Genomic DNA, 14,184 nt, shown 5'->3' with positions numbered 1-14,184 from the left:
TACACAGAGACACTACTGAAGGTATCGCCACCAAGACACCATACACTGTTTAGTACACAGAGACACTACTAAAGGTATCGTCACCAAGACACCATACACTGTTTAGTACACAGAGACACTACTGAAGGTACCGTCACCAAGACACCATACACTGTTTAGTACACAGAGACACTACTGAAGGTATCGTCACCAAGACACCATACACTGTTTAGTACACAGAGACACTACTGAAGGTATCGCCACCAAGACACCATACACTGTTTAGTACACAGAGACACTACTGAAGGTATCGCCACCAAGACACCATACACTGTTTAGTACACAGAGACACTACTGAAGGTATCGCCACCAAGACACCAGACACTGTTTAGTACACAGAGACACTACTGAAGGTATCGCCACCAAGACACCCTACACTGTTTAGTACACAGAGACACTACTGAAGGTATCGCCACCAAGGCACCAGACACTGTTTAGTACACAGAGACACTACTGAAGGTATCGCCACCAAGACACCATACACTGTTTAGTACACAGACACTACTGAAGGTATCGTCACCAAGACACCATACACTGTTTAGTACACAGAGACACTACTGAAGGTATCATCACCAAGACACCATACACTGTTTAGTACACAGAGACACTACTGAAGGTATCGCCACCAAGACACCAGACACTGTTTAGTACACAGAGACACTACTGAAAGTATCGTCACCAAGACACCATACACTGTTTAGTACACAGAGACACTACTGAAGGTATCGTCACCAAGACACCATACACTGTTTAGTACACAGAGACACTACTGAAGGTATCGTCACCAAGACACCATACACTGTTTAGTACACAGAGACACTACTGAAGGAATCGTCACCAAGGCACCAGACACTGTTTAGTACACTGAGACACTACTGAAGGTATCGCCACCAAGACACCATACACTGTTTAGTACACAGACACTACTGAAGGTATCGTCACCAAGACACCATACACTGTTTAGTACACAGAGACACTACTGAAGGTATCATCACCAAGACACCATACACTGTTTAGTACACAGAGACACTACTGAAGGTATCGCCACCAAGACACCAGACACTGTTTAGTACACAGAGACACTACTGAAAGTATCGTCACCAAGACACCATACACTGTTTAGTACACAGAGACACTACTGAAGGTATCGTCACCAAGACACCATACACTGTTTAGTACACAGAGACACTACTGAAGGTATCGTCACCAAGACACCATACACTGTTTAGTACACAGAGACACTACTGAAGGTATCGTCACCAAGACACCATACACTGTTTAGTACACAGAGACACTACTGAAGGTATCGTCACCAAGACACCATATACTGTTTAGTACACAGAGACACTACTGAAGGTATCGCCACCAAGACACCATACACTGTTTAGTACACAGAGACACTACTGAAGGTATCGCCACCAAGACACCATACACGGTTTAGTACACAGGGACACTACTGAAAGTATCGTCACCAAGACACCATACACTGTTTAGTACACAGAGACACTACTGAAGGTATCGTCACCAAGACACCATACACTGTTTAGTACACAGAGACACTACTGAAGGTATCGTCACCAAGACACCATATACTGTTTAGTACACAGAGACACTACTGAAGGTATCGCCACCAAGACACCATACACTGTTTAGTACACAGAGACACTACTGAAGGTATCGCCACCAAGACACCATACACTGTTTAGTACACAGAGACACTACTGAAAGTATCGTCACCAAGACACCATACACTGATTAGTACACAGACACTACTGAAGGTATCGTCACCAAGACACCATACACTGTTTAGTACACAGAGACACTACTGAAGGTATCGCCACCAAGACACCATACACTGTTTAGTACACAGAGACACTACTGAAGGTATCGTCACCAAGACACCATACACTGTTTAGTACACAGAGACACTACTGAAAGTATCGTTACCAAGACACCATACACTGTTTAGTACACAGAGACACTACTGAAGGTATTGTCACCAAGACACCATACACTGTTTAGTACACAGAGACACTACTGAAGGTATCGTCACCAAGACACCATACACTGTTTAGTACACAGAGACACTACTGAAGGTATCGTCACCAAGACACCATACACTGTTTAGTACACAGAGACACAACTGAAGGTATCGTCACCAAGACACCATACACTGTTTAGTACACAGAGACACTACTGAAGGTATCGTCACCAAGACACCATACACTGTTTAGTACACAGAGACACTACTGAAGGCATCGTCACCAAGACACCATACACTGTTTAGTACACAGAGACACTACTGAAGGTATCGTCACCAAGACACCAGACACTGTTTAGTACACAGAGACACTACTGAAGGTATCGCCACCAAGACACCATACACTGTTTAGTACACAGAGACACTACTGAAAGTATCGTCACCAAGACACCATACACTGTTTAGTACACAGAGACACTACTGAAGGTATCGCCACCAAGACACCAGACACTGTTTAGTACACAGAGACACTACTGAAAGTATCGTCACCAAGACACCATACACTGTTTAGTACACAGAGACACTACTGAAGGTATCGTCACCAAGACACCATACACTGTTTAGTACACAGAGACACTACTGAAGGTATCGTCACCAAGACACCATACACTGTTTAGTACACAGAGACACTACTGAAGGTATCGTCACCAAGACACCATACACTGTTTAGTACACAGAGACACTACTAAAGGTTTCGTCACCAAGACACCATACACTGTTTAGTACACAGAGACACTACTGAAGGTTTCGTCACCAGTACACCATCAACTGTAGCCACACTCAGCTGATGGTTGGCCCATTCCAAAAACAACCCTTAGCCCCTGCTCAAGCTACTTCACCTCTGTGTTTGTAGATGGGTTTACAGAAGGTGAGCTCCCTTAATATTGATGACACTGTTGCAGTTTCTACCTATAGTATAGGTGCTAGGTACTGTAGGTGCTAGTAGGGCTGTGGCGGTCATGACATTCTGTCTCAGCTAGGGCTGTGGCGGTCATGACATTCTGTCTCAGCTAGGGCTGTGGCGGTCATGACATTCTGTCTCAGCTAGGGCTGTGGCGGTCATGACATTCTGTCTCAGCTAGGGCTGTGGCGGTCATGACATTCTATCTCAGCTAGGGCTGTGGCGGTCATGACATTCTGTCCCAGCTAGGGCTGTGGCGGTCATGACATTCTATCTCAGCTAGGGCTGTGGCGGTCATGACATTCTGTCTCAGCTAGGGCTGTGGCGGTCATGACATTCTGTCAGCCGGTTATTGTCATGCAAAAGACTGCTGGTCTCACTGTAATTGACGGTAATTAACATAAACCTGTTAAGCATCTCCAGGCCTTCATGCATACAAGCTGCTGATGTGTGCCTTTGGAACATCTACATTTAAAAAAGTGTAATAAATCAATTTAATATACACCATCACAATAAATCCATTATTTATTTTAGTCAGGTCTAAAGAAACATTATGATATTAAGAAATTGTATTTCAGAAGAACGGAATATGAGTTGGCCTACTGTAGGGCTATGTAATCTGACTATGCTCCATGCCATAGGCTGTAGGTTTGTTAATTTAGCTGACAAGATATGCTTATAAGTCCAGTGGCATTATTTTATATGATTTTATAGTAAGAAGAATATAACTGAAGTTAGCTGAATAAAATAGAAAGGATATTTTTCCCATTATGCAGCGAGTGCGCAGATGAAATGGCTATGTTGAGCCATTTGAAACAGGCCCTATATTCTAGATTTAGAGTTATTTGGCAACTTTAGTTGTGAATGAAACAAACCTTAGAATGTCTTAGAAATCAAAACTGTATATGGGCTGCATGATGCAACTGTAGGCTATTGATGATTTGAGAAAGTCACAAAAACAACTTGTGCCCTGTTCCTTGCCTCAGGCTGCACATATGTTCTCTCATCAAGTGATCATATTTTCACCCATCAGACTATTCTCAATTTAATCTTGTCTTTACAAATATGTAAAATTAGTTTCGACTTAGAATGGCCCAATATCAAATAGGTAAGAACAGGTGCAGGAGGGAAAGACGTCATCTGTATGCACTCTAATAGGTCATGGAGACCGCTGACTTTTTCGCCGGTCCATTTTGTGGCTACTTCGGTTTTATAGCGGAGCTGTGCTTAATATGAGTAGCTGAGAAATAAATATAATAACACGTATTTCACTCCACGCGTCAACCACTGTTTGAGGAGCATCCTCTCGCTGCCGACTGGTGATATAACTCCCAAACTCTGTATGCTATGGGCTCTCCAACCTTTCTCCTGCAACTACCCAGTGCTTCATTTTTGCAACGTAACATATTTCATTAAATTGTTGACCACCCGTCTGCACGCTTGAGAAAGGAATAAAGGAGAGAGAGGAGGAGATGGAAACACATGGTGGTGAGATATTCTGTAAAGCTAAAGGTAATGTGTCACCCAGTTAATTAAATTAATTAATTAAAATCCTATTACTAGGTTATTCAAAATCAAATATAAATTCACTAATTGTAGGCTAACTGTAAGCCGCCCTGCACAATCAATGAACCAACAGCATCGCCTAGGGCAGGGGTGTCAAACGTCCGGCCCGCGGGCCGGATCAGGCCCGCAAACGGGTTTAATCCGGCCCGCGAGATGATTTTGAAAAAAATAAAAAAATAAAAATATAAAATATTAATAATAATTTTGTAAAGTATAAAAATGCGCTGCAATTTTTCAATAAAATAAACTGCTGTTCCAATTGCGTCCACTGGATGGCGCAATAGCAATTGTGTTAAGCAAGCAAACTGTTTATACCGGGGCAGAGCAAGTAGGTCAAGCACGTGCAGCCAATGAGCTACTTTGTTTTGCCCGCGATATTTATTACGGCTTCTACTTTTAACATTATGTGCTTTGGCACCCTCATTGCCCCAATATGTCTCTGTCAAAAAAGAGAAAAGTGGACGCAGAGTGCAGAGTGTTCCAAGAAAAATGGTCATCCTATTTATGCTGAAAGAATATAACCTTCGTCGCCACTATGTGAGTCTTCATGCCGACAAATATGACAACTTTCAAGGACAGCGGAGATGAGAGAAGGTGAATGAACTGTTGGCGGGTCTGAAGAAACAGCAGTCTGTGTTTACTCACAGCCGAGACATCAGTGACGCTGCAGTGAAAGCTAGCTACCTCATTGCTAATGAAATCGCAGTGGCTTCAAAACCATTTAGTGAGGGTGAATTTGTAAAAACATGCATGATGAAGGCAGCGGAGATTGTGTGCCCTGAAAAGCGGCAGGCTTTTGCAAATATCAGCCTGACAAGAAACACAGTTGCAGACAGGATTTCCGATCTTTCAGTGGATTTGGACAGCCAGTTGAAACAAAAAGTAAAGTCATTTATTGCGTTTTCGGGTTGCAATTGATGAAAGCACGGACATTACAGATGTTGCACAACTGGCCATTTTCATCCGCGGAGTTGATGACACATTGACCGTCACCGAGGAGTTCGTGGAGTTGGTGCCGATGACAGATACAACGACAGCAGCTGATATTTTTACCGCACTCGTCGGCGCGCTGGACAGGGTCGGAGTGGACTGGTCCCGCGCTGTCAGCCTGGCTACAGATGGTGCGCCCTCAATGATCGGGAAAAAAGCAGGCGTTGTGACAAAGTTCAGACAGTGCAATCTGCAAATGGAGGACGTGATTTTTTGACTTTTCACTGTATTTTGCACCAGGAGGCTTTGTGTTGCAAGTCATTAAAGATGGATAACGTCATGAAGGTGGTCATCCAAACTGTTAATTTCATCCGATCCAGAAGCCTGAATCACCGTCAGTTTGACAGCCTTCTCAGAGAGAAAGACCACATCTATGGCCTGCCATACCACACTGAGGTAAGATGGTTAAGCCGAGGTGCTGTGCTGAGGCGTTTCTTTGATTTACGAGAAGAAATTGAACAGTTCATGGAAGAAAAGGGCAAACCAGTGTTAGAATTTCATTCTGCAGAATGGATGCAGGACCTTGCATTTATGGTGGATGTTACAGAGCACCTGAATAACTTGAACAAACAGCTGCAAGGGCGCAACAAAGTTGTCACGCAGTATTATGACAGCATACGTTCTTTCAAGTTGAAGCTGTCATTGTGGGAGACGCAACTTGCCGGTGGTGATGCAGCTCACTTCCCCTGTCTGAAAAATTTGTGCGCGACCCAACATGTGGCAGACATGAAGCGGTTCAAAGATAAAATAACGGGACTGTTACGGGAGTTTGAGCAACGCTTTCAGATTTATGTTTATATGTTTTTATGTTGATGTGCTATTGTTTTTAATTTATTTTATTTTATTTGTATATTTAACCTATTCTTGACTCTGTGGTTCTTGCACTTGTTTGGGGAACAGGATTTCATTATTTTTATCTACATTTCTGCCTGAGAAATGACACCCTGATATAGTTCTGTGATATACTTCTGTGAATCACTGAGGCATTGTGTGTTTGTGTGTTCTTTGTCCTCAGAACTTTCAAATAACATGAGGTGTTTTATGATTAATGTGGCACTCTGGCTCCACGGACCTTGATATTCGAGCCAGGGTTGTGTATTTTCATTGTTTGGGTGTATGTCTATGTTGGGGAGTTCTGGTTGTACATTTCTATGTTTGGGTTAATTGTTCTTTATTAGTCATGTGACTCCCAATCGGAGGTAACGAGTGTCAGCTGTCGGCTCGTTATCTCTGATTGGGAGCCATATTTAATATGTGTGGTTTCACCTGGGTTTGGTGGGTTTTTGTTTCCTTGTTGCTGTTAGTATTTATCAGTATTTGGACTTCACTTTCGTCCTATTTGGTTTGTTGTTTTTGATCGTGCTTTAACTAAATAAAGACTACGATGTTCGCTCAACACGCTGCGCTTTGGTCTCATCCTTTCGACGATCGTGACAGAAAAACCCACCAAAGAAAGACCAAGCAGCGTGTCCAGGAGCAAGGTGACTGGACATGGGAGGAGGCGCCGGGCAAGGAGATGGAGAGGCTGGCGATGGCCCAGGTGGGCACATCGTGGTCATGGGAGGACATGCTCGGAGGCAAGGGACCTTGGGGAAGGATCAAGGCCCTGGCGAGAGAGGAGCAACGGCGGCAGCAGGGCCATCGTCGGAGGGTCGTGAGTCAACCCCAGAATTTTTTTAGGGGGGGGCACACGGCATGGACGACGGGGCTGACGGAGGAGAAAAGGGGGAGTATCCAGGAGGCCACCAGGCCAGGGGTACACCGCCCTGTACGTCCTGTGCTGATGCCTCACACAGAGTGTGTGAGGATAGGCATTCAGCCAGGACGGGTGGTGGCCGCTGTGCACTCCAGGCCTCCTGTCCGTCTCCACAGCCCGGTCCGGCCTGTTCCTGCCACCCGCACCAAGACTACGGTGCGCGTCGCCAGCCCGACCCGGCCTGTTCCTGCCACCCGCACCAAGTCTACGGTGCGCGTCGCCAGCCCGGTCCGGCCTGTTCCGGCCACCCGCACCAAGACTACGGTGCGCGTCGCCAGCCCGACCCGGCCTGTTCCTGCCACCCGCACCAAGTCTACGGTGCGCGTCGCCAGCCCGGTCCGGCCTGTTCCTGCCACCCGCACCAAGACTACGGTGCGCGTCGCCAGCCCGACCCGGCCTGTTCCTGCCACCCGCACCAAGACTACGGTGCGCGTCGCCAGCCCGACCCGGCCTGTTCCGGCCACCCGCACTAAGTCTACGGTGCGCGTCGCCAGCCCGGTCCGGCCTGTTCCTGCCACCCGCACCAAGACTACGGTGCGCGTCGCCAGCCCGACCCGGCCTGTTCCTGCCACCCGCACCAAGACTACGGTGCGCGTCGCCAGCCCGGTCCGGCCTGTTCCGGCCACCCGCACCAAGTTTACGGTGCGCCTCAGACGGCCAGAGTCTGCCGTCTGCCCAACGGGGCCTGAACTGTCCGTCTGCCCAACGCCGTCTGAACTGCCCGTCTGCCCAACGGCGCCTGAACTGCCCGTCTGCCCAACGCCGTCTGAACTGTCCGTCTGCCAAGCGCCGCAGGAGCTGCCCGTCGGTACTGAGCCTGCAAAGCCGCCCGTCTGCCATGAGCCTTCAGAGCCGTCCGCCAGACCGGAGCCGCTAGAGCTCTCCGCCAGACAGGAGCAGCCAGAGCCTTCCGCCAGACAGGATCAGCCAGAGCCTTCCGCCAGACAGGATCAGCCAGAGCCTTCCGCCAGACAGGATCAGCCAGAGCCTTCCGCCAGACAGGATCAGCCAGAGCCTTCCGCCAGACAGGATCAGCCAGAGCCTTCTGCCAGACAGGATCAGCCAGAGCCTTCTGCCAGACAGGATCAGCCAGAGCCTTCTGCCAGACAGGATCAGCCAGAACCTTCCGCCAGCCAGGATCCGCCAGAGCCGTCCAGCCAGGATCCGCCAGAGCCGTCCAGCCAGGATCCGCCAGAGCCGTCCAGCCAGGATCCGCCAGAGCCGTCCAGCCAGGATCCGCCAGAGCCAGCTAGTCAGGTACTGTCCCTTAGCCCGGTGCGGCCCATTAGTCCAGGGCTGCCCCTTAGTCCGGTGCTGCCCCTTAGTCCGGTGCCGCCCCTTAATCCAGTGGGGTTTAGTTGGGGGGTGGTCATGTGGAGGGGGATACAGAAGCGGATAGTGACTAAGGTGGGGTGGGGACCACGACCTGGGCCAGAGCCGCCACCAGGGACAGACGCCCACCCAGACCCTCCCCTAGACTGTATGCTGGTGCGCCCGGAGGTCGCACCTTTAGGGGGGGGTACTGTGGCACTCTGGCTCCACGGACCTTGATATTCGAGCCAGGGTTGTGTATTTTCATTGTTTGGGTGTATGTCTATGTTGGGGAGTTCTGGTTGTACATTTCTATGTTTGGGTTAATTGTTCTTTATTAGTCATGTGACTCCCAATCGGAGGTAACGAGTGTCAGCTGTCGGCTCGTTATCTCTGATTGGGAGCCATATTTAATATGTGTGGTTTCACCTGGGTTTGGTGGGTTTTTGTTTCCTTGTTGCTGTTAGTATTTATCAGTATTTGGACTTCACTTTCGTCCTATTTGGTTTGTTGTTTTTGATCGTGCTTTAACTAAATAAAGACTACGATGTTCGCTCAACACGCTGCGCTTTGGTCTCATCCTTTCGACGATCGTGACAATTAATAGTGATGTTGTGCTTTTGGACACTGTCCTCAGGCTCCAGCTTTATGTTTATATGTTTTTATGTTGATGTGCTATTGTTTTTAATTTATTTTATTTTATTTGTATATTTAACCTATTCTTGACTCTGTGGTTCTTGCACTTGTTTGGGGAACAGGATTTCATTATTTTTATCTACATTTCTGCCTGAGAAATGACACCCTGATATAGTTATGTGATCTGTGAAACAGTTCTGTTAATCACTGAGGCATTGTGTGTTTGTGTGTTCTTTTTCTTTAGAATTTTTAAATAAACTTGACGTGTTTTATGATTAATAGTGATGTTGTGCTTTTACTATTTTGGACACACTGTCCTCAGGCTCCAGCTTTATGTTGTATGTTGATCGTATTAAAACAAAGAAAACAATCTGAAGTTGTTTTTAAGTTATATATACCATGATTTTTCCGGTCCGGCCCACTTGGGAATAGATTTTCCTCCATGTGGCCCCTGAGCTAAAATGAGTTTGACACCCCTGGCCTAGGGCTATACATTCTCCCCCAGACTCATGGATATACATTTGGGAGCCTAACATAAGGTAACTAGTCCATCCAATATGCATAATAATACAGTCCGCATTCAAAGGCGATTACTAAAATGTGTTTAATTTTAGAGTATAGGCTAGACCAACTATGTACCAAAGACATCTTAAATCCGTTTTATGTTTTTCTGCCATGGGTAATATGCGGTAGGCTATATATTGTAGCAATTTAATTCCGTTTTTTTTCCGGGCTTGAGCTCATAAGCCTATGCATATGCATAAGCTCTAATATGCATATGGGTGTTTTGAATTAATCATCACCTTAGAAAGCGCTGTCCATTTCGTTGTGTTAGGCTTTGAAACAACATCCACAACAACCATGTTTTACACTGTTTCAACCTGCTGTTGAACTTCTTTCTTCAAATTGATCATCACAGTGAGGTGAGTTTTAAAAGTATGATAGGCCTACTGTTTTGATGATGTTTTAATGTGATTTACGATTTCATTTGCATTGAGGTCAGAGTGGTTAGAGAGACAGAGCCCTGAGTACCAGGCCATTAGGATCTGATGGTCCCGTGTCTCTGTCTCTCTGTCTCTCTCCCCTGTCTCTCTCTGTGTCTCTGTCCTTGTCTCTATCTTTCTCTGGCTGTGTCTCTGTCCCCTGTCTCTGTGTGGTGCCCCCCCCCCCCCCCCCCCCCCCCGTAGGAGCAGCAGCAGCTGTGCGTGGCGCTGCATGAGACCCGGGTCCTGCTGGAGGAGCAGCTGGCGGACACACGGCAACGCTGCTCCAGCCTACGGGAGCTGGAGAGGGACAATCTATTGCTGCGACAGAGACTCATAGACCTGGAGGGGGTAGGTAATGATGGTAATGTGTATGTGGTAATGTGTGTGTGTGTTAACCAAACATGTTTGTGAATCACAAGTAAGGAATTTGGCATCTGCTGGTTGGGCTCACACAGACATATTCCCTAATTTGTTGGTGTGTGTGTGTATGTAGGAGCGGGACACTGAGAGGCAGAGGGTCGATGAGCTGTTAGAGATGAACATGGGCCTGGAGGCTGAGCTTAGACATAACAACAACAATACAGGCACGATGACAGCTGCTCCACATTTCCACCAATCAGAGGTGGAGTCTGACGAGGAGGCTGGGCTAAGACAGGAGCTAAGAGAAGAGATTGGTCAGTCAGTCTGTCTGTCTATTGTGTGTCTTTTGAGTTAAATTGTTTGATTATTGTAGGGCGGCGCACAATTGGCCCAGCGTCGTCCGGGTTCTTAACTGACTTGCCTAGTTAAATAAAGGTTAAAAAATAATAATAATAATAATAATAATACACCTCCTCTCTAATTCAAATTCAAATAAGCTTTAATGGCATGAATGGGTACCACTGTTGCCAAATCAATGCAATTATATATCTGTTTTCCTCTCTCTCTCTCTCTCCCCCCCCCCTCTCTCTCTGTCAGATCTGAAGCCTCTGAGTGTGGAGGTGGTTGAGGCGTCGTCACTTAGGCTTCTGGGAGCTGAGAATGAGAATGCCGAGCTGAGGAGATGTCTGGAGGACCTGCAGTCTGAACAGGTTAGGACTCATAGGGTAAGTGTCAATCAATCAATCAAAATAGAATGAGTCTAGAGTTAACCTCCAGAGAGCAGGCAAAGGCAACAGTAGCAAGGAAAAGTAACCTTGAGAAGAATGAGACTCTACACAGGGAGCCTTTTGGCTTGCCAAGTATTTGTATTAGTGTCCAGACTAAGGGCACTGCTATTGGAGGATCCAACTGTCTGCTATATTTTGCAGCAAGCTGATTTGCCAGAGGTGAGGGAGGAGCTGGCCTCTCTGGAAGCGGAACATCAGAACACACTAAGAGAGGTGAGCTGATGTGACCGACTGGGTTTGGACAAGTCTGTGTTAACCCTCTGAGCTAAAGCCTAGGCATTAGCTCAGGAGGCTAACAAAAGTATTCAGGTCTAAGAGAACGTTACTCATCACGCGGGTATGGTTCACTAAACTATTACACTGACATGTATCTAGATGTAACCTCACTGTGTTGTCTGACATGTATCTAGATGTAACCTCACTGTGTCGTCTGACATGTATCTAGATGTAACCTCACTGTGTTGTCTGACATGTATCTAGATGTAACCTCACTGTGTCGTCTGACATGTATCTAGATGTAACCTCACTGTGTTGTCTGACATGTATCTAGATGTAACCTCACTGTGTCGTCTGACATGTATCTAGATGTAACCTCACTGTCATCTGACATGTATCTAGATGTAACCTCACTGTGTCGTCTGACATGTATCTAGATGTAACCTCACTGTGTTGTCTGACATGTATCTAGATGTAACCTCACTGTGTTGTCTGACATGTATCTAGATGTAACCTCACTGTGTTGTCTGACATGTATCTAGATGTAACCTCACTGTGTTGTCTGACATGTATCTAGATGTAGCCTCACTGTGTTGTCTGACATGTATCTAGATGTAACCTCACTGTGTTGTCTGACATGTATCTAGATGTAACCTCACTGTCATCTGACATGTATCTAGATGTAACCTCACTGTCATCTGACATGTATCTAGATGTAACCTCACTGTGTTGTCTGACATGTATCTAGATGTAACCTCACTGTGTCGTCTGACATGTATCTAGATGTAACCTCACTGTCATCTGACATGTATCTAGATGTAACCTCACTGTGTCGTCTGACATGTATCTAGATGTAACCTCACTGTGTTGTCTGACATGTATCTAGATGTAACCTCACTGTGTTGTCTGACATGTATCTAGATGTAACCTCACTGTGTTGTCTGACATGTATCTAGATGTAACCTCACTGTGTTGTCTGACATGTATCTAGATGTAGCCTCACTGTGTTGTCTGACATGTATCTAGATGTAACCTCACTGTGTTGTCTGACATGTATCTAGATGTAACCTCACTGTCATCTGACATGTATCTAGATGTAACCTCACTGTCATCTGACATGTATCTAGATGTAACCTCACTGTGTCGTCTGACATGTATCTAGATGTAACCTCACTGTGTTGTCTGACATGTATCTAGATGTAACCTCACTGTGTTGTCTGACATGTATCTAGATGTAACCTCACTGTGTTGTCTGACATGTATCTAGATGTAACCTCACTGTGTCGTCTGACATGTATCTAGATGTAACCTCACTGTCATCTGACATGTATCTAGATGTAACCTCACTGTGTCGTCTGACATGTATCTAGATGTAGCCTCACTGTGTTGTCTGACATGTATCTAGATGTAGCCTCACTGTGTCGTCTGACATGTATCTAGATGTAACCTCACTGTGTTGTCTGACATGTATCTAGATGTAACCTCACTGTGTCGTCTGACATGTATCTAGATGTAGCCTCACTGTGTCGTCTGACAGGTATCTAGATGTAGCCTCACTGTGTCGTCTGACATGTATCTAGATGTAGCCTCACTGTGTTGTCTGACATGTATCTAGATGTAACCTCACTGTGTCGTCTGACATGTATCTAGATGTAGCCTCACTGTGTCGTCTGACATGTATCTAGATGTAGCCTCACTGTGTCGTCTGACATGTATCTAGATGTAGCCTCACTGTGTCGTCTGACATGTATCTAGATGTAGCCTCACTGTGTTGTCTGACATGTATCTAGATGTAGCCTCACTGTCATCTGACATGTATCTAGATGTAACCTCACTGTCATCTGACATGTATCTAGATGTAGCCTCACTGTGTCGTCTGACACATTAACTGTTCTTGTCATTGTCTACCCCTCCTCTCCACTCTCAGTTTCAGAACGTCAAAAACGAAAATGCCACTTTGAAAAAGAGCCTGGAACTGCTGTTGACAAAGCATCAAAGTATTGAGGAAGAACAAGAGAAGGGAGAGAGGGAGGAGAGAGGAGAGAGGGGAGTCCAAGGGTCCTCAAGAGGAGAAGGGGAGGGTACTGCACGGAGATGGTTGAACAGTGAGAGGGGAGCAGGGTTGGACAGTGAGAGGGGAGCCAACGTCATCAGAACCCAAAGAGAAGCTGGAGTTGGAGCAGAGTTGCTCCATCCGGAAGAGAGAGAGGTGGAAGTAGAGGATCAGGTTCTGAAACCTAAAAGAGAGAAGAAGAAGAAGAAGAAGAAGAAGAAGAAGAAGAAGAAGAAGAAGAAGAAGAAGAAGAAGAAGAAGAAGAAGAAGAAGAAGAAGAAGAAGAAGAAGAAGAAGAAGAAGAAGAAGAAGAAGAAGAAGAAGAAGAAGAAGAAGAAGATCGGGAGAGCAAGAGAGATAAAACATGTAAAACATGACAAGGAAGAAGATGTCGGGAAGGCAGACATTGACCGGACAGAGATAGAAGACCCCAGCCCAGCCACTGAAGAAAATAAACTGCCAAAAACAAAGGAGAGAGAAGAGAAAGAAAAGTCAGTGGAAGTCAGTGAAAAATATGTGTGTGTGCTCCCTGGGCCCGACG

The 14,184-nt window shown here is 46.1% G+C and overlaps 1 protein-coding gene across 1 annotated transcript in view; it reads left to right on the top strand.

Moving 5' to 3' along the window:
- LOC311105005 (uncharacterized protein) overlaps positions 1–14,184 on the top strand; it is a 49,678-nt gene that overhangs the window by 21,680 nt on the left and 13,814 nt on the right. The window contains exons 11-16 of the mRNA XM_084146989.1: positions 10,428–10,574; positions 10,720–10,900; positions 11,184–11,311; positions 11,516–11,587; positions 13,518–13,853; positions 14,025–14,184. The exon at positions 14,025–14,184 is cut by the window's right edge and continues 203 nt beyond it. Of these exons, the coding sequence (XP_084003115.1) occupies positions 10,428–10,574; positions 10,720–10,900; positions 11,184–11,311; positions 11,516–11,587; positions 13,518–13,853; positions 14,025–14,184 (1,024 nt within the window). The remainder of the gene's footprint in view (positions 1–10,427; positions 10,575–10,719; positions 10,901–11,183; positions 11,312–11,515; positions 11,588–13,517; positions 13,854–14,024) is intronic.

This window comes from Coregonus lavaretus (assembly GCF_964263955.1).
Source record: "Coregonus lavaretus genome assembly, chromosome: 29".
NCBI lineage: Eukaryota > Metazoa > Chordata > Actinopteri > Salmoniformes > Salmonidae > Coregonus > Coregonus lavaretus.
Note: the sequence above shows the minus strand (reverse complement) of the source record. Positions and strands in the feature narration are given on the sequence as shown.